Consider the following 26,435-nt stretch of genomic DNA (forward strand, 5'->3'; position numbering starts at 1 on the left):
TGGTGGTGGTGTTCCGGTTGTTCGAGCGACGAGCGGCGAATCCACACTGACCTTTCGTCGATTCGACGGTGGAGCACTACGTCAGTGCTACGTCAGTCCAGTCCGGTCAGGGTTCTCGGTTCGCTGCCGATACCTGCGGTCTGAAAAGAAAAGAGCAACGACGCGGTTGAGATCATTAACATTTGCGAGGATCCCATCCTTGGCTGGGATGCACTATGGCGCGTATTCGAGGACAGTGTGTGACAGACAGCTATCAAAGTTGTACCGAATGTTAACAGCTGCTGGCTGCAGGAGATGTTATATGCTTCGAAAGTTACATATTCACCCAGGCCACGCCATATTTTGCCCCCGCGAATGAGGAACTAGTAATAAATCATTTTAATATCTTTCAATTAAACCACCGCAGGGCGCTTCTACCCGAGCCCTTAGTGCAGCGCCAGAGTTCAGCATGCACCAGCAACGCGAAGGCATATTATTAATCGCTCAAGGATCAAGGGATCGCAGCGAGATAGCATTGGGCCATCATCTGGTCTGGCGGACGGCTGGCGGCACGCGCTCTATGCCGCTCACGGTAGATACCTGGGATGCCCTTTCGGAGCTTCCCTGCCTCGTGCTCAACGCTCCCACGATGGTGAATAATCACGTGGGGATGATGACACGTTTTGCAGGTATCGTTCGTACGGTTACCTTCACCATCGTCCCGGGGTTTTGTTTACGTTTCCTCGTTAAACGCATTGTTTAGCGCGCGATGAAAATAAACAATTACATAAATGACTGTATTATTGCGATCATTAACCATGATCATCAGCAGCAGCACTAGCACAACCTTCCGAGGCACACGACCGCAACCCCGCGACTGGGCTTTAGCCGGCCGGGAGAATTGAAATTATGTTTACATTGTGACCCAGTGGGCGAACCGACCACCGACCGGGTGGCTAGTAGGTTTTTATCATAAGCGCCATGGCGCGTACTGGCATCGTGATGATCGCGGTGATGAGTGCAATTATCGTAAACCCGTCTTTAGCACATCGTAAGTGCGATTGTCTACGAGAAGCTCGTCGATTGTCATCCTCGTTCCTCGGCCACGGGGCCACTTCTATCGCAACGGGGGGGGAGTGTCGGTTGGTCGTACGCGACCATACGTGCCATAAACGGGGTGGAACGCAGCGTCCGTGTGCAATTGTGCGATGCTATCCTATCTGCAGGTCATGCCGGTCTGTGCTGTGCAATTTCGTTTCGCGAACGTGCCCGAAAGCTGCTGCTTTTGCGTTGACCATTTTGTGTCTTCCTTCGTTGACCCAGTTCCCCCCGAGGATGGACCTAGATTCGTTTTTCGCAAGACACCGATCGATCAGACGAAGAAGCAGATTTGGACATCGCTTTGTGGTTCAAATGCGAATCTACTAGATTTGGCAAATTACCAACGGATTGTAATTAGTGGAGTCCCTTGGTGGCACAATTTTGATTCTTTTGACACATTAGAACTCGCAATCAGGTAGGGCGCCGGGTTCTGCGCTTAGTAAATGACAATTGCATTCCGATTTACAAACTCAAAAACATATCTCAAAGAGTCTTCTTCCGCCATCTTGCCCATGAAGTCGTCTCATTCTGCACAAATCAAATCCCAAGTTTCATCAGCTCGGTGATCAGCATAAAGCGTGACGGCTGCAGGACGGCTTGCGTAGCTGCTACTGGGACAAGCTATGCCACCGGCACGGTTGCGCTCGGTGGCACCGTTAGCCCCACACACTTGGCACATAAACTTCAATGCTCACGATCGGCGAACAAATTGCACAAATTTGCGTGAGAACAACACTCTACTTAACGCTGCACGTTATAGCGCCCATAACTGACACCGTCGTGTAACGAGCACACTGGCGCGGGATGTTGAAGCTGATGCTGATGAGGTGGAGGAGTGGAGAACCTGGGCTTACCTGGGCCTCCCCGTTTACTCACCGCCACCAGCCGCCTCAGCATTCTACTGCGAAAGATGAGGCATGGGTTTTTGTGTCTGTCTGTGGTCTTGCGGGAGGCCCTTGCTATGACGATAGACGCGACCGATCGCGGATAGCCACGATCGATGCCGCAGCCACTTGTGAACTCACGTGAATGGCCTTTCACTTTCTGTACACACGGTCAACCCGTGTGACTTGTACCATATCCACCGGTGTATAGTCAGCCCTGCGCGCTAGACTCAACCGGACTGCAAGATTAGGGGTGGCGCTAGAGTACGCGACTGGTTCAGAACCTTCACCACGGCCGTTTGACCGGTGCTAGAGCGGTGCCGTGGCATTCGCCCCGCACTCTAAGCCCTGCGAAGCCGTCACCAAGCGGAGTGAATGAGCTGGCGATGCAATTGGCTGATAACGGGTCCACCCAGCCACCCCTTTGGGGGGGGGTCCATTTTTCAGGTTCGAAGGTGACCTGATGGTGGTCCGGTCTGGTGGTGAGCGGTGGTTGAACAGCGAATTCGACCCCTTATCGATCGCCCTCGTGCTCAACGGGAGCAAATTGTAGATACGCGACATGATAGGAGAGGAATGATTTACTTGGGTGTCGCCTTGCCGAGAAGCACAGGGCACAGTGACAAGTGTTCAATGTTTGCACTTCAGACAAGTGGGGTAGGTGGTATCGGTAGCTAGAATCTCCCGGTAGAGTGTCTCCAATGAAGGATTCCATGGCAAAAGGTCATCGGGTTATCTAGTGAAAGGAATGAAGCTCCTGTAAGATACACAAGTTCAATCTATCGATCATATGCTGCTCCTACCTTCACCACGAGGCTCTTTGGCTGCATAAAGATCGTGGATGCTCATTCTCGGGGTTCGTGAAACAGCAGTCCATCGCTCGGTGCTTGCGATCGTGCCGGTAAAGGCTTACACTACCACTACCAACGGAATTGCCGGGAAAGCTCGCCCCAAAGGTACCGCCGAAGAGCGGCGACCAAGAGTAGCGCACCCCATGCCCCAAAGGTACTCACTCTGCCCGTGAGTGTACCCGATGGAAACGCGATCGCGATCGGCCCGAGGAGTTCGTTTTGAGCGACGATCGTGCGCTGTCGAGCGAGGGTTCTCGTGATCACGATCGTCGCCACAGCGGCACAAGAAGCTTGTGGGGGGCTCTTAAATCTTTTGCGACCACGATCGGCACCATTTAGTATCCGAACTACCGAACGCAACGCAACGCAACACAGCGCAAAGCTTGAGCTTCCCTTTTGCACCCGTTTCTCGTCTCACATCGAAAAACGACGCGTTATCGCGCATCCTCAGCTTCCAGCATCAGTTGTTGGCCATTCCGTTTCATCCCGGTAAAAGATCGACCCGAGTGCCGGGCTTATGTGATCGATCATGTGTGCTTGCTGGAATTGTATTTAAACTGTGCAAGTGCGAAACTTGAAGGAGCGATGGTGCGTGTAGTGGGATGTGTAGACCTTTAGAGTGACCTACCTGCTATTGCATTGTAACCTCTCGTGGTGGCTATTACTAGCAAGTGTTCTGTTTGTATTGTTGGTGCTGGACGAGTAGATTCGTTCTCGTTCTACTCTTACCAACTGGTGAAAGAGCTGGAAACTGGAGTGTTTTTGTGTTTTAGTGGAATACGCAACTGAAGTCGACGGTTTTAACGCGTTATTTTGCTGCCAGCCAGCCACGCGTCTTGGGCCATTTTGAGGTCGAAGTATTTTGAGCCGTTTGTTGTTGTCGGTGTGCCCGCCCTGGTGCTTGGTAGTGTGGCCAGTGGATGATTACACACGACAACGTTGCGGGCTCGCCAATGGCTCGTGCTCGCCATCGTGGCGACAGTGGCCGCCGACCCGTGCTGCAGTAGTGTGCGCACGCGCTTCTTGCAAGTGAAAGTTTGCTAGCCTGCCAGACATCCAACCAGACAGCCAGCCAGCCAGCCAGTCAGCCAAACATGCAATCGTCGTTAGTCGATCAGTGGATCGGTAACGCATCTTCAGCGCATTAATTGGCGTTTTCGCATGTCCAAATGTCACCCCATTTTATCGTGTGACGTATACAGAGCAGAGTGTTGCTGTGCTGGTCAACCGATGGTTTCGAGGTGCTGGCCAATGGTTATATCTAGTTAACATAGTTTTTTCCCTCCTTCTCCCACCAAGCTTTCTAGCATGCACGATCGATATCAGCTGAGTAGCAGGCATCATCGAGTAGTCTAGCAAACGGTTTACTATACAAACGCACTACCTACTACTCGCTGCCACCACCATCTTGCAACGGGGCGGTTGGGTTGCGGTCGGTGCTACACCACCACGAGAAAGAAAGTGAGTGACAGGGAAACGCGGCGATCGAGCGGCGTAGAGAAAGCGAGATAGCAAACCGTGAAAAGAAGAAAGCTTTCCACAGCGATGTGACTGCCGAACCAGAGAAAAGAAGAAGTAGAAAAAAACGGAAAGCAAACGAAGTGAGCAAAATAACGAAAAAAAAAACGGGGCTAAAAATTGTCAAAACCAGCTGGCAGTAACGGGCGCCGGTCGCCGTGGAAGCCACTAGTGAGGAGCAGAGAGAGAGAGAGAGAGGGGGGTTCTGGTGTAGTGCACCACCACCGATCTACTTCCTATCCGTCCGCCCGACGCCATCATTACCCTTGAGGGAAGAAGTCAGCAGCGACAAAAGTGCTTCGCGTGTAAATTAGTGTTTTTGTATTTGTGTGAATCGTCTGTGTTTGTGAGGTGTGCTTAACGGTTAGTGTCTGCCGTACGGTGGCTTGATATGAATCCGATCGGGTGATCGCCGAAAAGCTGAAGATCATCTCTTGGCGAGCGATCGCGTGATTCGTGCAGTGGCGGCACCTAGCGCGTCAGCAGTGAGCACGATCGATCTAAATTCTGATCTTCCGCTGATCGAGAGCGCTAGCGAGCGTGTTGGTGTTCGCATAATCGACGATCACTGGACGCCATTTCCCTCTCTCGAGACGCCAGGCGAGATCGCGAAAGCCGGCGAAGAAGTGTGCCATACTATATCGTTCCACGTACCATCACAACTCAGCATCTTCCTGTCCCCGGAAAGCATCTTTAGACGAATCAACGTACCCGTGTTTCAATTTGACAAATTCTGTTTCCATCGTGCACTTTTTTGATTGATCATTTCTTCGAACGAAGTAAGTTTTCCACATTCTAATGACCTTGCTAATACAGGAAGAGCTCTCTGTTTTGCTGTCTATTTTGCGTGTATTCCATCGGGCAATACGCACCCTCACAAAAAAGGGTTCGTTTGTGTTTGTGGTAATGTTAGGTGTTTTTGAGAAAAAAAAACGCTACTATCTTAAGCTAAAACCAATACCTACACTCACGATCGCCGGTTAGCTAAGGAGTGTAGAGCGAGTATTCCCCGCTAGCTGACATGCTGACCACATTCTTGAACATCAGACCGGCTCCGTCCCATCCCGAACAGCTGAAGCTACGGAAGAAAGCTTCCACCAAGTTGGTGGTCGATGGCAGATCCCGGGGTCCCTTTTACCAACACCAATACAGAGACTCTTGGTCGAGCCCATAACTTGCGCTTCTTCTGATGTCGGGCAATAGCCGGGGCGGGAGAGGCCGTGAAATCCACACACCACATCTGGGTGGTGACTTGGGGGCTCGCGCAAGTCAACTCGTGGTGATGCCCGGAAGAAGAGGAAGACTGACGGGCCGGCAGACCGGCGGAACTCACGTTAAGCACCACCGCTAGCCGATGACGATGATCGGACCCAGACTGTGGGCGCTGTATAGACAGTGCGTCATGACCGGTTTTGGATTACCTTTGGGGGCAGTGGATCTTCTCTTTTCAGCCAATAGATAGTACCGTAAGAGAGTTGGAAGATTCATGTTAATCCGCCGCGTCGATGAGGGACAGAAACGTTAATCATTCTTCGGAATAGTTCACGATCTGCTGATTGTGTCTATTCCGATGATCTAGTATATGATCGCAGAGTAAAAATTGGCCGAATAAAGTCATGGGAGGTTTCAATTTGATTCGAAAAAATCAATATTAGCACACACAACACCCCACATGCCCACTAAAGGCACGAGCAGTGGCCCAACTGTTGCGTTAGGACATCGGTCGTGCAGATCTAACGCTGCTCTGGACGCTGCGCCTAAGAAAATCCATTCCTGACACATTGGAAAGCTGGTTTTCTTCTCTATACCACCGTTGCATAGCTTGGCAATCGGTGACCAAACTGGTGAACGATTTTAGGCATTTCTTTGGGGCACGATCACTTGCCACACTAGAGGGCTGGCCGACTCCCGCGTGTAAAGCGCCCGGTGGGCCACACTCCACGACCCAAAACCTCACCTCTCGTCTTGTTCTCGTTCAGCCAGTGGCGCTGCCGGTCCGGGGTACACGCAATTCGAACGAACGCCGCCAGACATTGGGCCACATGGTTCGCAGCGTCACGCGAAAAACCTGTCTGCCCCCGCCAGTGCGTCTCGAAAGGAAGTATAGTGCGTTGGAGAACCGACTCGAAAGAGCACGTGTACCATGGGCCGAGAACTGCTGCAAGTTCAGGTTTTGCTCACGCTCCAGCAATCGTGGCGACGGTCACATGGTGAGTGAGAATGCTGGCTGATCGCTGGCTAACCAGATCAAAGCAATAGCGTGTAGTCATCGGAGAGAATTGGCTTCTAAAATAAAAAAAAACCGACTGTATGTGTGTTCGTATGATCCTCCTTCTAGTGACTACATCGATTACATTGGGAGCATTGAGGTGAATTGATTTGTGTTGAGAGTGATCGGCGTACACACGCTCCACGAGCCACTCGACCGGATGGCGATCGTGGCGCGATCACCTTAAAATAAGTGATCACTTCTCCGCAACAACCCCTCAGGATGGCCAGGAGCACTCTTCAGTGGACGGACACTTGTGCTACTGGGTTCGTGGCTCAGTTGAATTGCAATGATGCATCTACAGTCTACAGAACGTGGTACATCACTCGTATGCTCAAGATATGGTCATGATGAAGCACATCAGACGGTGCGAGCGAAGTGATCCGACAGAGTGGACGGTCACGAACGGCGGACGGCAAGATCCTGTTTGATGTGGCCAATTCTATTTTTAGCGCAAATATGTGTTTGTACGGAAATAAAACATCCCCTAACAAACAGAACTGGTTTGCTGTGGGTTGCGAATGTTTTTTGGCGGTGAGCGATGCTGGAAAACAGCACTTTACAAAACAACTTACTCGGAACTGAAATCCTGGAGGACGGGTTTAGTTATTTTTTTTCGTAAACTTTTGTGCTAAATGTCTCCTTTGCTTCCATGTCCAACGTTCGTTCCGCTCCGATGAGTGGCAGTTGGCATTTTGATCGTTTGTTCAGAGCTTAACACAATCTACTGCAGACTGTCAGTACACTTGCGTTGATCTTGTTGGTTTGCCAGACACCTTAGAAAGAAGCAAAAGGAATGCGAATTTAAATACTCGTTAAAATGTAGTCCTGCTAATCTCAAATCCAAGGTCACTCCTGCTGTGAATGTTCACCCAACTCACTGATCGCATTAGTTCGCGATTCGAATGCTACCTCTCCGGCATACAGGATATAGAAACGAGGGGCTGGTCACGGTGTGCCGAGTAATAAATGGGCCAACAAATTGGATTTCAATTCAGCATTCCTTGTCAACAAGGTGCCGACCCACCAACCGACCAAAAGGTGTGCTTTTGACCATTGAATTGCTCTCGTTACGGTCACACGATGACCTGAGATTCCTCCAGTGATTGCGACTCCGCGACACCCCAAGCCCAAGCCGATCTCGATCTCGTCACCCCGATCTTCGCATTTACAACCCTGTTGCGCAAAGCTGTTCAACAAACACTAGAACGGCCAGTGCACGTGTGAATCACGGATCAACGGTGGAGTGGTGCGACGAAGTGGCCCCACCGGGGGCGCCGGGTGCGTAGACCGGGAGACCGGCGCATGCCAACTGGTTTGAACCGAAACTGAAATTGGTTGACCACACTAATTAGCACCGTGGTTAGCATTAATTATCGCTTCCTATTTGTGGTGCGCAGCTTTGCGATCCAGGCGAAGGCTCGATGCGACGACTGCTTAATGAATATATCATTCACCTCCACGTGCACCGACAATGAACCGGTCACGGTGCCGTGGTGACCGCGCGTTTGCGACACCACTACGCTAATGATGGCGGAGATGATGTTGATGATGATGATGATGATGGGGTGACCGAGCTAGGAGCAGCGTTAAGCTTCCTCCTTCACTCGTTCGCTCATCGAAAGCGAAAGGACAACATGTTGGCTCGAGGCCTTGGCAAGATGCGCTCTCCCGGCGCAAAACAAATGGAGCTACAATGCATCGCTGCCGGTGGAATTCGGCGGAACATGAAAATGGTGACCAAACAGGTGACATCGGTTCGAACCGGGGAGACACTATCGGCCGTATAATCGCGATGTTTTGCATTGGCTTTCATTGTACTTTTGTAAACGATCGACACTGGTTCCGAGCAGCAGAAAGACAGAAACGGGTTTCTTCCAACACGCCACAAAGCAATGGCACGAAGCCGCCCTATGGTTAGCGTGTTATGGCTCAATAAGCGCTTAAAATTCACTTAAACCCAACCTTGAATATCCTTCAATGGGGGCCTCCGTAGTTTAATGTTCCATTGAGAGCAGCACAGTGATCGTAAATTATCGGTTAATATGAACTATCGTATTGCTAGTGCGAGGGTGCGACCTAGCGGCAGCATCATCATCACGGGTGTGGTACCGTTAAGTAGACCTTCCCGTCGCCGTGAGGGACACTGGTCTGGCATAACCTCTCAATTAGGTTGGAAAGGCGTGTCGACAAGACGATGGCGCTTAACAAAGAAGATGTCTTTCCTCCTCGTAATGGTTTGTGGTGTCATTCTGGAAGGAGATCCATGATCGGATAACCTATTGCTTCTGTCCTAACCTATGAACTATCGTACGTATCGATCGTTGAACAAATTCATGCAACCAACTTCTGACGCCATCAAGCCGAACGTTATGATATTCGTGCATGCACACGACCAGACAATGGTAAACGCAACGCTCACCTTCTTGCCCTCCGGGAGGCGATTGGTAGTTTTTTTTTTAGATGTTGTTGCGAATCCACCGCACGGACCCCCCAATAAGGTGAAGGAGGAAACGGTTATTCGCTTCATGGTTGTGGGCAAAGCATAACGGGTTTTCGGCACGGTATACACACGGCAGTGCCCTCGGTGGCAGCCACCACCGTAGCTGCTGCTGCTGCTTTAGTGGATGGAGAAGTCTAAATGTCACCCCGTTACCTCTTTCGTTTTGTGACTTCGTGCTAGTCATAGCGTTGAGCAGTGGTAGTCGCTCAGCACACTGACGACCAGTGAATGATCGGTTTTGCATAAATCTATCGATCATTATTTGCCGGACAGGAAATGGCGTTTTGTTTCCAGTCCGTTCTTTCGATTTCGATCGCAGTAGGCAACCGTTGGAAGGATGTATGTTCCGGTTCTTTCCGGTGGCGTTCGGGATATTATCAGAAGTGAAGAAGCAACGGCTAGAATGAGACAAAGATGCGAATGGTTTAATTTATAACAAACAACAAGTTCTTGACTCATCTCGCCCTGCCTCGATGTGCTGGTTGCCTATGTGCAATGAGGCTTGAAGACGTGAATCGCAAATAGCGCCACGCCAATGCCGGTAATGGGTGAAGCAAACGCCTCGTCCTCTCCTCCTCTCCACATCCAAATTCCATACCTTCCACCGACCGGCGTTTTATTTACTTTCCCACCGTACCGTGCTGAATCACATCTTCGGTTTGGTGCGGTTTGCCGCGAAATAGAAAAAAGTAAACCCGCCGATTTAGACGCCTATTCGCGAGTGGAATGCATGCGACCACCACCAGAAGGGCGGGAGGGCATCGGTGCACTAGCTGCGTGGTGGTGTATGTACCCGGTTCCGTGACTGCATTTGTCACGGTTGCTAGCAGTAAGGTGATTGTCGCTACCACTACCAGGGTAGCTAGTTGCTCCGGATTGAGCAGTAGAAGCAGACTCCCCACTAGAAGCAGCAGTAGAAGCAGCAGGCTCCCATCGGCTATCGATTCGACCGTAGATAGCTGTTTCTTGCTGTCCTTGGCTAGACGGTGACCCGCTGCGAGCTGTTCTGAGTGCCGCCAACCATGGCGACGCATTCTTAAACGCGACATCCGTGACACGCGAGCGAGCGAACGATCTGGTCAACAACGTGACGCTGGAACAATTGTTCCAAAGTAAAAGATCTGCAAAACACATCAGAAAGCAAGTAAACAAGCAAATAGTTATTAAAAAAGTGTGAAAAAAAGATACGGGATAATTAATGAAAATCCTACCTTCGCAGATGAACGATGTTTTTTAGGAATCTGCAAAAACAAAATTTAATTTCAAATTAACTTAGTACAATTCATACTTGTTCGGTCGTAGCATTATCTGTGGCGCTCCATTAATTAATGCCACATGATCCGCAATCATCTTCACGGATAATTAGCGATAATGGCAAATTAATAAATTAACATGTACTACCTAATGTCTAGCAATACATGCCAAATCCCAGAGAAAATCTAAAAATAAGTGAACCGGCCCTTGCTTCTTGAGGTGTTAATATTATTGTTGACACAATGGCCACATTCGTAAGCTTAATCCGCACTGTTGTAGCTGGCAGGAAAGTCGCGCGAGAGGACAATTCTCCTGGAGGGGTCCTGTCTCGTGGAGGGGATTGGGGGTGGGGGTGGTACGATAACCACAAGGTGGCCAGTGATACGAGAGCACACTTGCTACGCGTCGTTCCACACAAACCGCTACACATCCCACGTGCCGTGTGTGTCCTCGATTAAGGTGCTAGTTAGTTAGTTGGCAATTAAAGTCGAATGGCATCGGCCCTCCCCTTCGGCTGTGCTAGTGGAGCGTTCTCACGGGGCACACGCCACGCCAGGACACGAATGACAGGTGCCATGTGGTGCCGCTTTGCACCGCTTCACTGCCTTAGGTAGGCCATACTAGGCCACACCGACGCAGACATTCCAAACAGCTGACGACGGTGGCGGCTTGCGAAGCCATGGCCGCGGATATTCTGACAGCTGGACGCTGCTACGAAAATGGCGGTCACCACTCCGCAGCGAGGCACTCCAGCTCCCGCTCTTCGCACGATACCTTCACAGCTTCCTCCGGTTGACCTTATGGTGGCGGCGGATGGTTCGCAATGCAGGGCAACACAAACGGGCTTCTAACGAGGGCTCAAATCCCCCTGCTCCCCCTTCCTTCCAAACCAGAGTAGTAGCCTTGAGCAGCGACGCTCGAAAGCATATTTCGCGAATGCTGTAACCTTCTGCTTAACGGGATACTTTTTGCGTTTGCTCGTAAATGGATCCATCGGCGATGACGATGGTCGAACATTAATTCCGGCTTACCATTGGCGCCGCATCCCTTGTCTCAGGGTCGCTGAAGAAGTAGTATTTAGAAGGGGCGCTCGGACTCGACTGGACTTTGCAGTTCGTGCTGATGAGACTACGGAGCGCTCTTTACGTTCGAATTCGAACACATTCATGTGCGTTCCATGTTTCACGAGTGCTCTCAAGCACATTCTCTAGCTGTCTGCCCCAGGTACAGCGTGCACCCTTCTGCAACCGCTGCTGCTGCTGCTGCTTCTGTCAGTCACGTTGCACGTAACACACCGTCTTTTATGTATGTTTGGACAATTTTTATGGGCCGTAAATTTAGAGCAAAAGTATCGGCCAATGTTATTTAACATTTTGGAGTACAGAATGAAGCATATCGTAAAAACGCTCAGTTTTAACTGTACCAGAAGATGTAAAAGTGCTGTCACAATTAAACTGGCATTCCAATTTTATTGATCGCTGCCCAACGGATGCTGGATCGGTACGAGGGTTGTATGCGAATGGGACATTGATTTTGGATCTTCGTAAATTATCATTTATCAAGAGTAATTATCTAAAGCAATCAATGATTACATGCATTCGCCGTTCTCGTGCATGAGGAAGACGGCGCAATACTGTTGTTCACAGTCAACAAACAACACGTGAGTCACATACCTTTTGCGAAGCGAAAGCAAACATAATCGGGCGCATTGATCACACCCACTGTTGCAGCTGTTGGTGTCTCTGTGGCAGTCGGTGCTCGGTATCACCGTGGCTTCGTCCACCACGAATAACACGATCACTTGGGCAGCACGCATTATGGGAAACAGAAGATGGAAGGCCAAAATGTAAGATAGTTTGTTTGATTTTTAATTAAGGCGATGAGCATCGAGCATCACACCATTTAGAAAATTTTTATCTCTTAACAGCACAAGCATTGATTGTTCATTAAACAGATTGGGGATTTAAACACGTGTTTCATACACTTTTTATAATTACATACCTCTTAACAGAATATATCGGTAGAGCTGTACCTCTCTCCATCAACATATTTTTTTAAATTATCGCAAGAACCGTTCACATTTGTCACTCGCAAAATCAACCAGCACTACTGACTCACTAATCAGAATTGATCTCTCGCTTCGATGGACTCTGCTGCAACACTGCCGCATATTGAAAACCCTTTCTCGCGTTCGAAACACTGTTTATTCGATCGCATGACGAACCCCAGGATGTTTATGTTTAATGTTGCGACGACGATTTTTGCTGACCACCGTTTTATGGTGGGCATGCATTTTGTTTTGGTTAATGTTTCTCTATGCCTGTGGTCCCTTCATATTCGTTAAAGTGACGCTAGCATACATTGTTGCACGGGACATTACATTGTTGGCAAGCAAACGTTTACGCTTTCACAAAACATGTCTTCTTAGTCAATTAATTGAACAATGTTTGGTTACTAATTTGTTATAGAAGTTGATTCTATTGATGAACCGATTGAAAACCCCTTCAGCATCTTTTAATTATTGTAATCAACCCGCAATACGACCAAATCCTCTCTACTCGCCATGATGGAACATTGGGTTATTAGCCCATTTTACTCAATCAATTAACCACTGTGCTGGGCATGTATGTGTGTCTGTATGAAAAAAAAAACACGACTCGATGGCTCAGCACTTCACCCAAAATAGTTTCACTTGGATGGCGGCGTGCACACGATTTGCAAAAACACGCCCGGTGAAATGCAACCCACCATCGCCCCCTTTCGGTGCATTTCTCGTCTTGCATATGCACCTCACAATTCCTGGCCACTGGCCAAACTGCCGCTGTCGGTGCCCACGGTGTCGCCTACGCCGTGGAAGGGGGAGGATGGTGATACCCGGCTTATGGCGTCGTCGTTAAACCGCATCGACCGCGCAACAGCCCAGCGTCCATTGCATTGGGGTGCTGCTGTGTCGGGTGTCGAACGCGATTGGGGGTTCGCATGGCGGGAAAGTGAAATGGAAATGTGAAAACAAACGCAGTCGAGGGATGCTCGCGAGGAAAAGCAGAAGCTCTAGCGCGCCTCGTGCGTACTGATCTCTTCGGCAAAAGCGAAAGTGTCGCCCACGAGTGATCGATTGGTGTTCGATGTTGTTACGCTGTAGTAGAACCTCCGCCACGTATTGTGGTACCAGAGGCAGTTTACGAGAGAAATGTTTGCGAATCAAATGTTATCAAACAGTGGGAAGAGTGGCAAATTTATTTTTAGTCTTTTTTCGCGCCACCGATGCACCTCATTTGGGATGTTGCTGCTGAGGCCAAACGGACTGACAGGAAACAAATGATTCTGAGTACAGAATGATCTGCGAAGCACCACATTGTTGCGCTCTGTAGAATGATTGGAGGTTCTTTTCGTTTAGGGCACGTTATCGCGTTCCGTTGTTACCGAATACCGTCTCGGCCCTTCGAGAGAAGCTTCTTATTTCATAAATAGGCCAAGTGGACATCCAGCCCCTTCCTCTTTCGTTGTACGACCGGCAACAGTGGCTTGGCCATCGTTATGTTGCGTGATGACTCTCTTCACTAGCCTAGACCTCCTTTCACAATCGATTTGAATTGCTTGCCGACGGTAAATGCGGCCAATGATGGTCGCTGTAATGGATGATTAGACGGCTGCTGTCAAGACTTGTCTATGGGTACATCTTCCGCGTCTTTTCGAGGACAGCATCCTTTCTCCTTGTCCCTGCTTACCCTTCCCATACACAATCGTAATGTGATCACTCTAACGAAGGAGCTGCGACCACAGCGTGCGTGGCTCTTGGTCACCATTAATCAGCAACCATCTATCAACATCTGGCGGTCTCTGTCTTCGAGGGGTGTTAATGTATCATTTTATCCCAAAACACACCCCGCCTGTCGTGCTGTCCCTTTTCTACAATTCGAAAGCACACTACCAGCCACCCGACACGATTATGATGTTGATGATGATGATGCTCGTAGTCGCGGAATGTATTTTTGCAGCCGTGGTAGTACGGAGCAGTAGGGTGGGACGCACAGGTGCCGCCACCATAAGACTATCGCGCAATACGCGGTCGCGACCACCGTAGCGTGATGCAACGGAATCGAACGGAAAATCAAACTCAAACCTACACAGAGTCTACCGTGGACCCCAGTGGTGGCGACGGCTGCGGCCTTAGATTAATCAGTTACTTACACAATTTATGCCGCATTTCGTAATTTTCATATTTTCTTTTCGCATCGAACCACAACACAGAGCCACTTCGGGTGGGCATAACAGCAACGCCACCGCCATCGACTGTTGTGTGGTGGCCACACTCATCCCAAGTGCAGGCGAGTTTCTGGAGGCGAGTTGGTTTCGCTTTTGTCGACTCTGCTGTTGCTCTTCACTACGGTAATCGATGATTATCCATCACCCGTTTTGGGGAGTGGAAAATCAAGCCAAAAAAAGACAAGTCATAACTGGTCACCGATCGATCGACATCAACCATTTCTAATGAACTCTTCAAATGTCGGAAATCGTTACAATCGATAATCGTTATTAGTATAATCTTTTTCTAAATTTAAATGAACGGTTTCAGAATGCGTACGCGTTGAACATTAGCAAATGCGTAGTCGCTAATCGCCCGATTTGCATAATTCCGCACTCCACAGCGGGACAGCTTATTGCTCGAGCCGCACCACCGTTGGTCCAGTAGGTGTAATGGCTTATAATTATTCGCCAGTTTGCATCTTGAATCCGTTACACACGCCGCGCTAGTGCGCAATAAAACCGGAGCGCTTGTTTGCGGCTCTCTTTCCATTCGAACTAGCAGCTGAAACGAAACCGACTATGAAACCGTGGTGTATTGCCGATGGCCGGAAAATTGTTTCCATTTTCCGCCTCTAGCCATAACCGCTGTGCCTGTGGCAGCTGCGGCAAATTGCAATCTAATAAAAGTCCGACATTTACGATTCGCTATCGATCGCTTTGATCGACGGTGGTTTGGGAAAGTGAACTCTCCGTATGGCACGGTGAGCAGTAGCAGCGGCAACAGTTTAATGATAATATTCCTTCAAATTATCATTTTAGACGAACTGACTGACTTGCTTCGCAGTTCCTTTCCTGATAGAGATCCCGATCACGCCGCACTTGATAATCAATTGATCAATTGGTGTGTTTCCTCATTCCGCTCATAACCGTACCGTGATCGATGTTTACTCATCTCGCGTCCCTCTTCCCCGGGTAGTGGAGCACTTTGTTGGCAGCCACTGGAAGTGGACACCACAATTGATCAAACCATTCGCAAACGTTCGTTCTCTTCGAATATTCGCAGCAGAGAACGTTCGATGACGACGGGACGACAACGGAAGACACTTAACGGCCGCAAATTGCGTGCGAAGTAACCGGACAGCTCTTGCTAGGATAATTGACGCTATCGAGGAAGTGAAACGGGTGGATTTCTCGAAGAGCGATCTCGAGTTGTAGATCGACGACAAAAATGACGCCGGTGATGACGCTTGACGACGGTAGCCTTTGCGGTCGATTCAGTTAATTGTACCCCGGAAATTGGACTGATGGAAGGGAAAACAACGCAATGTAATGTGAACAATAGCGGCGAGATGGCAGCGATCCTTGATTGGGGTGCTTTCGTAGTGCACAACGCACGTGGACGCCCAACGTATGGGTTATTTCCTATTTCAGGGGAATAGTTTTTGAGATGCATCCTGCAACTGGTCAACTGCTGAAAGAAAGTGCTATTGGTGCATCTCGTTGAATTCTGACTCGAATCCTCATAAGGCTATTCATATTCTATACAATGAGCAGAGTTGCGGAAAAGCAGCACTCGATAACGAAAGTGAAACAAAGCTCACAAGCTTGTTTAAGGAACTGTGAATTACACCAGCAGACCCGCTAGGTCATCGGGATTTCCATCACTCGAACATTATTGACTCCAATGATACGATTTTGAACTCCAAAAAAAAATGATTCCAGCGAACGGAGCAGTCAGTACAATGGCAGCTCTTCAAATCGTCCGAGATACGGGATACAACCGCAGGCACCGTGGCCAGTGCTCATTGCGATACTGGATATCCATGCTCTCCATGCTGCTGAATCCAATCCTGCTGCAATGCATCCAATTTCCATCGGTATGGTGCGCGCTACAATGAGGGCGCGCTTTCTGCTGATACGCAGCGATACTGTGCGATTGTACTCGTGCCCGCCATTCGAATGGAATTCAATTGAATTTTTCCATCATTTTTCTGCCTTTTCCGTGCGCCAGCAGCACCCTTCAGATTCCTCGTACGATATGTGGCACAGCGAACACTAATTGGCATCGGTCAACGGATGACGATGACCGGGGGGTGAAGCGCCGTTGTGTCGTAGCCATTGAACAGTAACCATACCGAAGCGAACTGAGGAAACCCCGTCGTATGGTGGCGATGGTGGTGAGAGAGGCGAGACCGAGGGGGAAATTTGTGGTTTTCAATTACAAATCGTTTTATGAAAAACTCTGCGAGGGGGTAGGAGCCAGACGAATGCCTGTTGGTTATACGGCAGAGCAACACCATAAAAATTGAATTCTAGTGGACGCTTTCGTGTTACAATTGCGCTACTGATGGGAATCAATGTTTGCTCTGCCCATCATCGGACACTTCATTGTCGGGCCACCGATTGAACATCCTGAAACTGTGAAGTATTTATAGGTGGCTGATCAAAATGGGATTGGAAGATATAACGAGTTTTTTTTGTGTGATTTGTAACATAAAGCAATGAGCACATTTTTTCTTCGTGGTTCCTTCTAAATCTTACTCCATGACTCCTAGGATCCCAAGGGCCTATGGGTCGTGCCAAAATCGCGATTACTGCACGGTCGTCGCAAGCACAGTCCTGAGGGTTCCCGAGTTAAATGGTTACCCATTTGGTGCCGGTTGTAAAATGAACCCAACCAGCGTGCGGCAGAACCACGTCCAACTGAAGCGCAGCACGTACAGCGATTTCGAATTTAACCGTTCACCCACGTGCAGATGATAAATCAATCCTCTATCTCGCCATTAATCCCCTCAGTACCCCCGCTTGTGGTGTGGGTGGGTGTGTGCGAGCGTGTGTGATCGTGATCGCACCTTCAGAAGCGTGACACACCCCGATTGATGTGGATTGTTTTCATTGTCAAGTTTAAGGGGCATAGGCACCCTCGCCTCTCTCTCTCTCCCTCTCTGTACGATGTGCCTCGCCACCGGTAGTGCAGTTCGCGAGTAGCCTTTCAAGTGAGTAGCACACACGAGTCTGGCTTATCGCGGCAAAACGTGACCAACTTGAAGCACTTCGGCTCTTCAGAAGCCGATACGATAATACGGGAGAGACACTTGAAAGAGTGCAAGACACCGAGAATAATCAGTACATTCACAGTTGTTGACCTAAATGTTGGCCACTCGCTTAATGATGGTAATACACGCAGAATAACGCAGCCCAGAAACAGAGAGCGATCACCGTGGTCAAGGATCACAAAATCCAAAGCCAAAACGCTTCAAGAGCTCCTCAGCATCAATGGAATTGTTTTTTTGTTTTTTGTTTTCGTTTCTCTCTTGGATCCCCTCTTTCAATCCAGCCCCTAGTAAAGAAACATGACCAGTATACTGTCCGCGCCGGGCAAGTACCGCTCGCGGAAGGACATCAGCACCGGCTCGATACCGACGCTGGTGTCGCTGGACGAAGAATCTAGTCTCTCGACAACGACGACCACCTCGGTCAGCAGCGACACGGTGCTGCTGCACGGTCTGAGGGCCGCACCCGGTGGCCGCGAATCCAGTGCCATCCACAGTAGCAGTAGTTTGAACATCAAGAATGGCCTCTCGTCGAAACCGCCCCGTCGCAGCTCGCTCGGTTTTGCGCTCCTTGGTGGCGGTGGTGGTGGTTCCCGCGGATCGCCCAGCACAGACAAAAGCAACAAACGGCGCAGCTCCATAGCGGACGTGTTTCTCGGCCGTCGGGATTCCCGATCATCGTCCACCTCGTCACTGGCGACGGGAGGCGGTTCACCTTCCGGCAGTCATCACCATCATCACCACCACAATGGCCATACGATCAGCACAATTCCGGAAAAGTACATCAAGACGAGTGAATCGGACATCGAGAACGATGCACCGAACACGGATCAGTTCGCTATGGCACCGTCACCATCGAAGCTACCGCCAAGTGGCGATGGCGCGAATGGATACCAGGATCCATACGGCAACGGTGGCCCCGGCAGCGCGGGCTACGATAAGAAGCGACGCCGATCATCCTCCTGGCAGACGAAACTTGAGCGACGAAGGCGCAAGGGCATGATGGCAGCGTCGCTGGATGGTGGCGAGGGCAGCGCGGCGCAGGAATCTTCGCCGGCGGGTGCCGGCAGCTTCAGTAGCTTCGGATCAGCCAATGGCATCGACTCGACGGCGTACGGTGGTGGGAAGTATGGGCGCGAGAAGCGTCACTCGTGGTGGAACATCTTTGTTCCGGACAACCTGAAGCAAAGGTGACTATCGGCCATCATGGTTGCAACGGAGGATTGTTGTGCTTTTCTTTCTTTTTGTCTGGTCTGCTGTCTGCTTGTGATGATTTAACTAACCTTCTATTGGCCGCTCACCCCAGATGTACTGTCAACCCTGTCGCGAAGTGCAGAAGTTTAGTAGACCGAGAACAAGTCTGTGAACGGGCCAATGTTACAACCGCCGTGCATTACCATTGAAATTATTAGCAGGTGGGAGTCTTTGTGGGTGACAAATGGCAGTACGGTGCTTATGCGAAGTTCGTTCACTTCGTTCGCGTTGTTCGCTTGCAACGTGGGCTTAGAGTGCTTCACGATGGCAAGTTCAATATTTGCCCACAGTCTCCGTGAGGTAAACGTTCCACTAAGCCCTCGGTAGTAAGCTGGTGGCGTATAGACGAAACACACGTCGTACCGGTATGGTCTGGCAAGATTATATGGCGTTGTAAATGACATTTTTCAAATGCAACTCTTGTTCAGACCCTGACCTATTTCGTCTGGTCGATGCCACCTCATCTTGTGGTAGCTGTAATTATGCAACCCAGTGGCGCTAGGCCCCCCCCCGCCGCGTTATCTGAAGCAAGCTTTCAGTGAGAATAGATCGAATTCTCCGCGCTGTTGTGCCTTCATCTAGATGTTTTTGATTGGGCTATGAAATCAGGAAGTGAAACATATTTTTCACCAAAAGAAAAAAAGGAAACACAAAGAACTGCGCGGCTGTTGGCGTGTCAGGTGTGTCTGTCACAAATCACGTAGACCGCACCGCTCAGTCCTGTGTTGCTATGACGCCAAAGCGCCTTTGATTGGTTCCAATTGAATACGGCAATAGGTGGTAGTTCTCTATTTGGTTGTTGTCTCACTGACCGTCAGGCAACCATCGCCGCCATTTGCGTTGAGATTCCTGCACTGTGATCGCTCGGTGATCGCGGCTTTTGAGTTCAGTGCACTCACTTCCTTTTCCGTGACAATAATGCTGACGCTGCTAGCGCGTCATTGCGTTTGAAGGCTATTTTCGAGAGACGAAGCTTGGCGTGCGCTACGTGACCGCTGACAGGCAGTAGGTAAACAGGTGCGTATGGCATCTGGGACACGCATGAGATCATCGAAGCATGTACGGAGTAGCCTCAGTGGCTGAGAGGTTGAAATGATGCAATGAGCAGAACCTCGGCGGGCGCAGTTCTAACCCCGGGTGATGCAAGAGGGGTGGAGAATCGCAATCGGATGTTTGTTGATGCTGGATACACACAATGATGAGGCACGGCTATGAGTCGTTGAAATTTAAAGAATGCGACGTCCAGCAATCTCAGCAGCGATTACATGAATATATCTGTGGTGGATGTTCTTATCAGCGGTACGACGATACTTCAATTTGCAAAACCCAAAGCAAACACACAAGATGCTGATACCGAGCCGATAACTTTTGATTGATTCAACGTCATCCTGCTCACACTAAGAGTCCTATCTGTAAATGCCGATGAGGCACGCGGCCGGGGGTTTCTTCCGCTGGTACGTCACACTGTCTGGCATGAAATGTTACAGTGCCCTGTGCGCTTGCTCTGTAGGATTCTGTCCGCCGAACGCTTTAGATGATGCAACCATTTGGATTTTGCCAGAAATCGATGTGAGGTGTTATGCTGTTGCATTTTGTGATCAGTTTAGGGCAAGGCAATTATGTCTGGTTTATCAAAATGCTTAAATTCCCGATTACATTTGTCCCTGATTAGCACAAACATTGATGCTTAATCGGTGTAACCGTTTGTCTAAAGAGAGATACTATTCGCTCATCCTGTACGCATCAATACAGCAGCTAGTACGCGAGATAGTGACACCTTTGGCATTATCTAAGCTTATCATAGCACCGATGATGACAAACAGATTCGTCAAACCGCGAGCGTAGTGATTGTTTAACCTATTTCGACGAGGAAATGACTCACAGACGCTCATCGAATCAGTCTGCTAGCAGAAGGATCATGTACTTACCATTGTTTTTGAAATGCCTTTTGAGCCTCCAGCGCCCTTCATTGGCGACCATAGATTGCGTGTCGCTCACTCACTTAGCGTGAGCAAATGTTTGACCAGCTTGTGCGCCGCTAGAGGATGGACTTTGGGCTGAACGTGTTAGTAGCTCAGACATCCAGCCAGCCCGTGCGTATAGGGGGCCAGGGCCAGGGCAGTGGCAGTCGCTTGTAAAAAGGGATTAGCCAGTTAACCCACTCCTGAGGGTGCGGACTGATGGCATCATCGGCGCGCATGTTCCAGCCAGTCGAAGTTGGTGATAGTCAGTGTGTACTCGTTCGCACAGACTGGACACACAAACACACAAACACGCACACACCGGTGTGTGTCGATCGATCCGTCGTGGATCTCTCGTCGTCGTCTATCACCTTCAGTTCGGTCGGTCACGTGCCCCTATCCGCCTTTTGCGCTTGTCGCTCGCTGCCCGCTGCCCGCGGGACCCAGAACGATAAATGGAACATAAAAATAATTCCCATTCCAGCCGCACACAGGCGGCCATCTCTCCTCGATGGCGACACTGCGCAGTCGCATCGTGATAAGCGCCGTGCGCGGTACCGTCGAACAGTCGAGCCGAACGGATAGAGTGCCGGGAATCAATATTTGTGCCCAACTGGACGCTGGAGACGAGAGAGAGAGTCAAACAGTAGCACCAGCCATTCCCCATTGTCGATAATGTGCAGTGCCCGATGCGTGGTTCCTAGTGTACCAACCCTTACTGTTTAACCTACAATCATAAACAAACGCTCATCAGCTTATCGGCAGCTTCAGGTGTGCTGTCCGTCGAACTGTTCGGCGCTGCCCATTTACGGGCGAGGAGTTGGAGTTAGAGTTGTGTCCGCGCGGGAAACTTCTCGGTCCTACACGCACTCTCGCGCATAGTGGCTAAGCAGTTCAGTTCGGCTAACCACGGTCACGGCATCCCAGCAGCAGCATCCGAAGTGACCATAGTGGGCGTCGGTTACTGATTACAGAACCCCCCTCTCCCATGAACAGCCTCATTTGCTGCTGCTCAGCGACCACGCTTAGTGTAGAACCGGCTGGCACCGTGAGTGCAAGTGCGTCGAGCGCGGATAGCGGATAGTGCACGTGCGCATGTGATCTCTAGCGCCGTTGGTGGTTTATGGTTTAGTGAGAAAGATCGACGACTGGCGGTGGACTGGCCGATCATGGAGAAACCAAAGAAAATTAAAAGCCATCTATCGAAGTTTAAGGAGCATTATTGGTAAGGCACACCAAGAGCCCGGAGAAGGGGGCCCCACAATGCGGTTCACACTTGGGAAATGCGGTTGTCCAGGGAGGGTGCTTAAACTTCGAAACACCCTCTGTGTAAGAAATTGGGTCAAGCGTTTTGTGTGGGGTTTTGTTCGCTGGGTCAGCTAGTTTCCTGGCAGGGCGCTTGTCGCTGTCGGTGTGGCGTGACTCAGGTCTTCCCAGGCCACTGGCTGGCTCAAACAGCAACCTGTTAAGTCATCGTTTTTCAATCGACGAATGTTTTATCGCACCGACCGCCCGCGGATTCCGATTTCGGAGCAGCAGCAGCAGCAGCAGCAGCAGATGGTAATTGGTTGGCTTTTGCTACGCCCGAGGTTGATTGAATTTCGGATGTTGTGTTGTGCTGTGCTGTTGCGTGTATTGTTTTCGAGACCCTTATCGCCAACCCCGGGGACCGTCGCGGTTGGATAGGGGTTTTATCGATCGAGTGGAAGAGATTAAAGTTCTGGTGTGTGCGCCCCATCGAGCGGCGCGCACATGAGACAACGTCCGGTGCAAAGACAACAAGAAGCCCGAGGCCAACGCCGTGCACGATGGATGGATGGATGGATGGATGGATGGATGGATGGAGGGATTGCATAAGCGTGGACGGGCCATTTGAGTGATAGGGATAATAGACGGTGACAAATGGTTGTTTTCGCTACGCATCTCACAGTTACGCCTGACAAAATGTGCATGGTTTTGTTTTGGAAAACAATTCCACGCCACTCGGATATCACTTTTCTAGTAATGGATAGCTAATACGATGGTTTATACCATCATTAAACCTTCTAAACCATTCGTCATTTCAGATAACTCCAGTTGGATTTTACGTTCTAGGCGTTTTATTGTTTGTTTGTTTATTTAGGTTTTGTATTAACTATTCTTTTTCTTTTCTGTTTGCTTTATTTTTCTTTTTCCTCCTCCGTTTCCTGTTTTATGTTGTGTGTTCTTCGACTCCACCGTCCGATCATCGGGAATGTCGTTCCGTTTCGATCGTGTCCGCAATCGAAACCTCCGTAAACCACGTTTGCATGCATGTCCTGTTACTGTTGTCCGCAACTAATGGCACTCGCTCGCGTGGCGTTTCCGGCCGACCATCCCCAGGACCCGTAGAGCTAGTCAGGATGTGATACTTTCCAAAAGTTCGGACACACTCAGTAGCCCACCCTACCGAAGGTTAGTTATTGTTTTTTTTCTGTTTTGTTTCGTCATTTATTTTTACTTCTGTTTTGTTTAATTTATTTAGTATAAGATCCAATCATTAACTGGTGCTATATTATTAATCATAACCATATCGAGCTCACCATAAACAAGAGATGATTGTTTGTACATTTTAAAGAGTCACGCACGCGTTAAATTTACGATTTGTATTTATTAATATTGAAGAGATGAATTTTGAGTCCGTTTTTTTCGATCCTTCGTCCTCTATAAACCCATCCGTCATCAGTCAGCTGATTGATCACACCACTCCTTTGCCACCTTGGAATATTTATGACGATTGCATAGTTTTGTGTCCAAGACCTTTTCCGTTTGGATTACATTCCAAAAACCGTCGGCGGCATAACCGTTCATCGCCTTACACAAGATTGATGGAGCAGTAAGCGGCTCACATCAACGCCCGTTCCACCGCCGGAGCAAAGTGAAGCGTGTGGCCACTAATTTGTGCTCATAAATGTGTTCAACATTCGTGTAAAACACAGCGCGTGCCCGCCTTCGCTTCACGATTGAAAGCTCCACGGTTCACGTGTGGCCAGCTGGCCAGCGCTCCGCTGCCAACAAACCGCTGGTGTTATTGTCTTGCGGATGGATGCTCGTTCTTCTATTTCCCGGCCGGCCCTTCACGTAAGGTCATTCGGTAAGTCCAAGGCAGCGCGACGACAAGGAACCACCCCACCTTTGGTTGATAAAAGGGCAGAGGCGAGGAAGGCGAGGGTGTTATTTTTGGAGCTAGCAGACAGTAGACGTGTGGGTCTGATTTGCGACGGAGCTTAACGACGAGTGGGGTGGCAGACGCACTTTATCATTGGCACCGCGGTGTCGTCGCGGACCACGACGTTTGTCGAATCAAATCAAGGGTTCAGCATGATTCAACGCTTCGGGTTTCCGAACGGTGCAAAGGGACTGGTGCCTCCCCGCAAAACCAGCCTCTCCGGCTTTAGAGGGTTCGGAAGCAATAAACATTAAAAAAAAATACATAAACCGGACCAGCGGAATGACACAGCGTGGCGGCAGCAGCAGCCATGACCTTCGCCTAGAGCCGCGGGCCTACTTAATTGGGTTGCTGCTGTTCGTTCCCTTCCGATGCGGTTTCCGGAAGACACGCCAAAGTGTGTTCGTCAAAGTGTGTCACGTGGAGTTCTTCTTTTTTTTGGGGGTTGGGGGTGCCTGTGTGGCTCTTCCTCGTTTCTGCGTTTTGTTTTTGATGTATTGTCGGGCAAATGGTCAGCAAAAAATTTGGCTTCTCTTGATCGATGATGTCAATTGAAAACAGCTGCTGATGCGAAGCATAATGGCCAGCCAGGCCAGTTGATGGAATCATCGTCCCATTTTTTGCGCAAGTTTGCTGCTCAGCCTCAGTTGGTAATCAATCTATGTATGTACCTGGGTAATCCATTAGTCCGCCCTGACACACCATTATCACCTTATGCGGCACATTATGGGCAATGAGACGCTAGAGGGAAGAGCCTGACCACGGTCCTTGAACTATTTATGCCATTCCGAGAAGAGCTTCCAAAGAAACGTTTCGTTTATCAAAGCACATGTTAGTTATGTTTTGGAGTATGACCTCTCCTTGTACTAATTGCTACCATTGCTAAAATACCAACCCAAGGTGGTCATCCTGTAGCGACATTCCCCAAGCTACCACAAGCGACGAACGAAGGAAGGACCTCCGGTGGTGGGGAATCCATTTCGTTACGCTGCTCGCGTCGCGAACCACACCAAAAACGGCCGTTCCCTAAACAGTCGCCCGGTTCATAGGAACCTGGTCAGCGGTGGTCCAGGTTGTTTTGGTCCAGGGCCGTGTCGCAATCGATTGACACTATTCCGGGGCAATTTTAGGGAAATCACCTCACCTTGACATCATCGCAGGCACGCCACAGGCCACATGCGTAACACTGGAACGAATGCTTCGAAAACAATCAATGCACAACACACGAGTATGTTTGTGCTCGCCGCACCGAAGCACAGCGAAGAAGCGCGTGCAGAGAGACCCCCCCCCCCCCCTTGCCGGATCAGGTTGATCGAATGCTTTGTTTCCATTTCCGAAATTGACATTCGATTGGGAGCTGCGTAATCGGACGTCACGCACCGTTTTAACCTTGACGGGCTAATCATCTCACTGCGGGCATTAAGAAATTGGTATTATTGGTGACCTTAGACAGCAGGGGGTGGAGGGGATCCCTTTGATGCTTTCGATTGCTACTTGTTGCAAACATACTCCAATGGAGTCCGATGGCGTGGTATTTACATTTTATTTTGGTTGTCTGGTGGCTGACAGACCGCATAAGGACTGACCTTAAACTGTACAAGTCGAGACGCGAGAAGCGACGATCGAATTTGCTGCGGATTTATGCTCACCGTCGGCTGTCAAGTCAAATTGGAATGTCTTGTGGTTTTTAACTTTCTCGCTCTGGACTCAGGTATTCCCGAGAGCTGATATTCTCGCGGCGAATGACGCCAATCATTCCCTGGAAACAGAACATAAATAAATGGACAAGGCACGATCACGATGCGGGGCGGTTGTTCTACGTGTTCGTTCGTTCACGTGCGATCGGCCACGCTAAAAAGAATCTTAAATTCAGCGACAAAAATCCCTCACCGTTGGTAACACGTCACAACCGCGTGCTAGTGGGATTCACTCTTTTTCGTTTTGCAATTATGTTGCGCGTACGCCGTGGACTGACGGTGGGTTCTGTTTTTTTTCCCCTCTGCTTCTTTGCGAGGAGGAAAATGGGATTTCAGCAGCCACGTCAAAAATCGTGCTGCGCCCTGCGGTAGCCCTGAAAACCGGTCCCGTGTTCTTATGTCTTATTTGCGATCGAGTAGAAATGGAACACTTAATTAAGTCTCAAGAAGTAAAAGTATTGATTTACTTCATAGCCAAGAGCGTTGCGGGAAGGCAATCATATGAAAAAATAATCAGTCATTCGAACAGTCAAAACCAATCTGGAATTATCTGCATACGTGTTTTCAAAGTTTCCCATTCATTTCATGGATTGTGCGAAGGATGCGATTGGTTATTTTGAAGGTCTCAGACAATATGTTTTGTAATCGCGGTTTCTCGAAAGCATGAAAGGCATCA

General features: G+C 49.6%; 1 protein-coding gene across 13 annotated transcripts in view; it reads left to right on the plus strand.

The window, feature by feature from the left end:
• LOC126570930 (TLD domain-containing protein 2) overlaps positions 1-26,435 on the plus strand; it is a 104,474-nt gene that overhangs the window by 42,673 nt on the left and 35,366 nt on the right. For 6 of the 13 annotated variants that reach the window (XM_050229063.1, XM_050229048.1, XM_050229052.1 and 3 more), the window contains exons 1-4: positions 3,164-3,304; positions 4,115-5,112; positions 17,945-18,850; positions 23,237-23,308. The exons of 3 other annotated variants lie outside the window; for them this stretch is intronic. In XM_050229063.1, coding sequence (XP_050085020.1) covers positions 17,961-18,850; positions 23,237-23,308 — 962 coding nt within the window. In that variant the 5' untranslated portion in view covers positions 3,164-3,304; positions 4,115-5,112; positions 17,945-17,960. Of the gene's footprint in view, positions 1-3,163; positions 3,305-4,114; positions 5,113-17,944; positions 18,851-21,339; positions 22,101-23,236; positions 23,309-26,435 lie in introns of those variants that run through there. 4 more of the 13 variants (XM_050229051.1, XM_050229064.1, XM_050229055.1 and 1 more) reach the window with 3 other exon arrangements.

Source organism: Anopheles aquasalis, chromosome 2 (assembly GCF_943734665.1).
Source record: "Anopheles aquasalis chromosome 2, idAnoAquaMG_Q_19, whole genome shotgun sequence".
NCBI lineage: Eukaryota > Metazoa > Arthropoda > Insecta > Diptera > Culicidae > Anopheles > Anopheles aquasalis.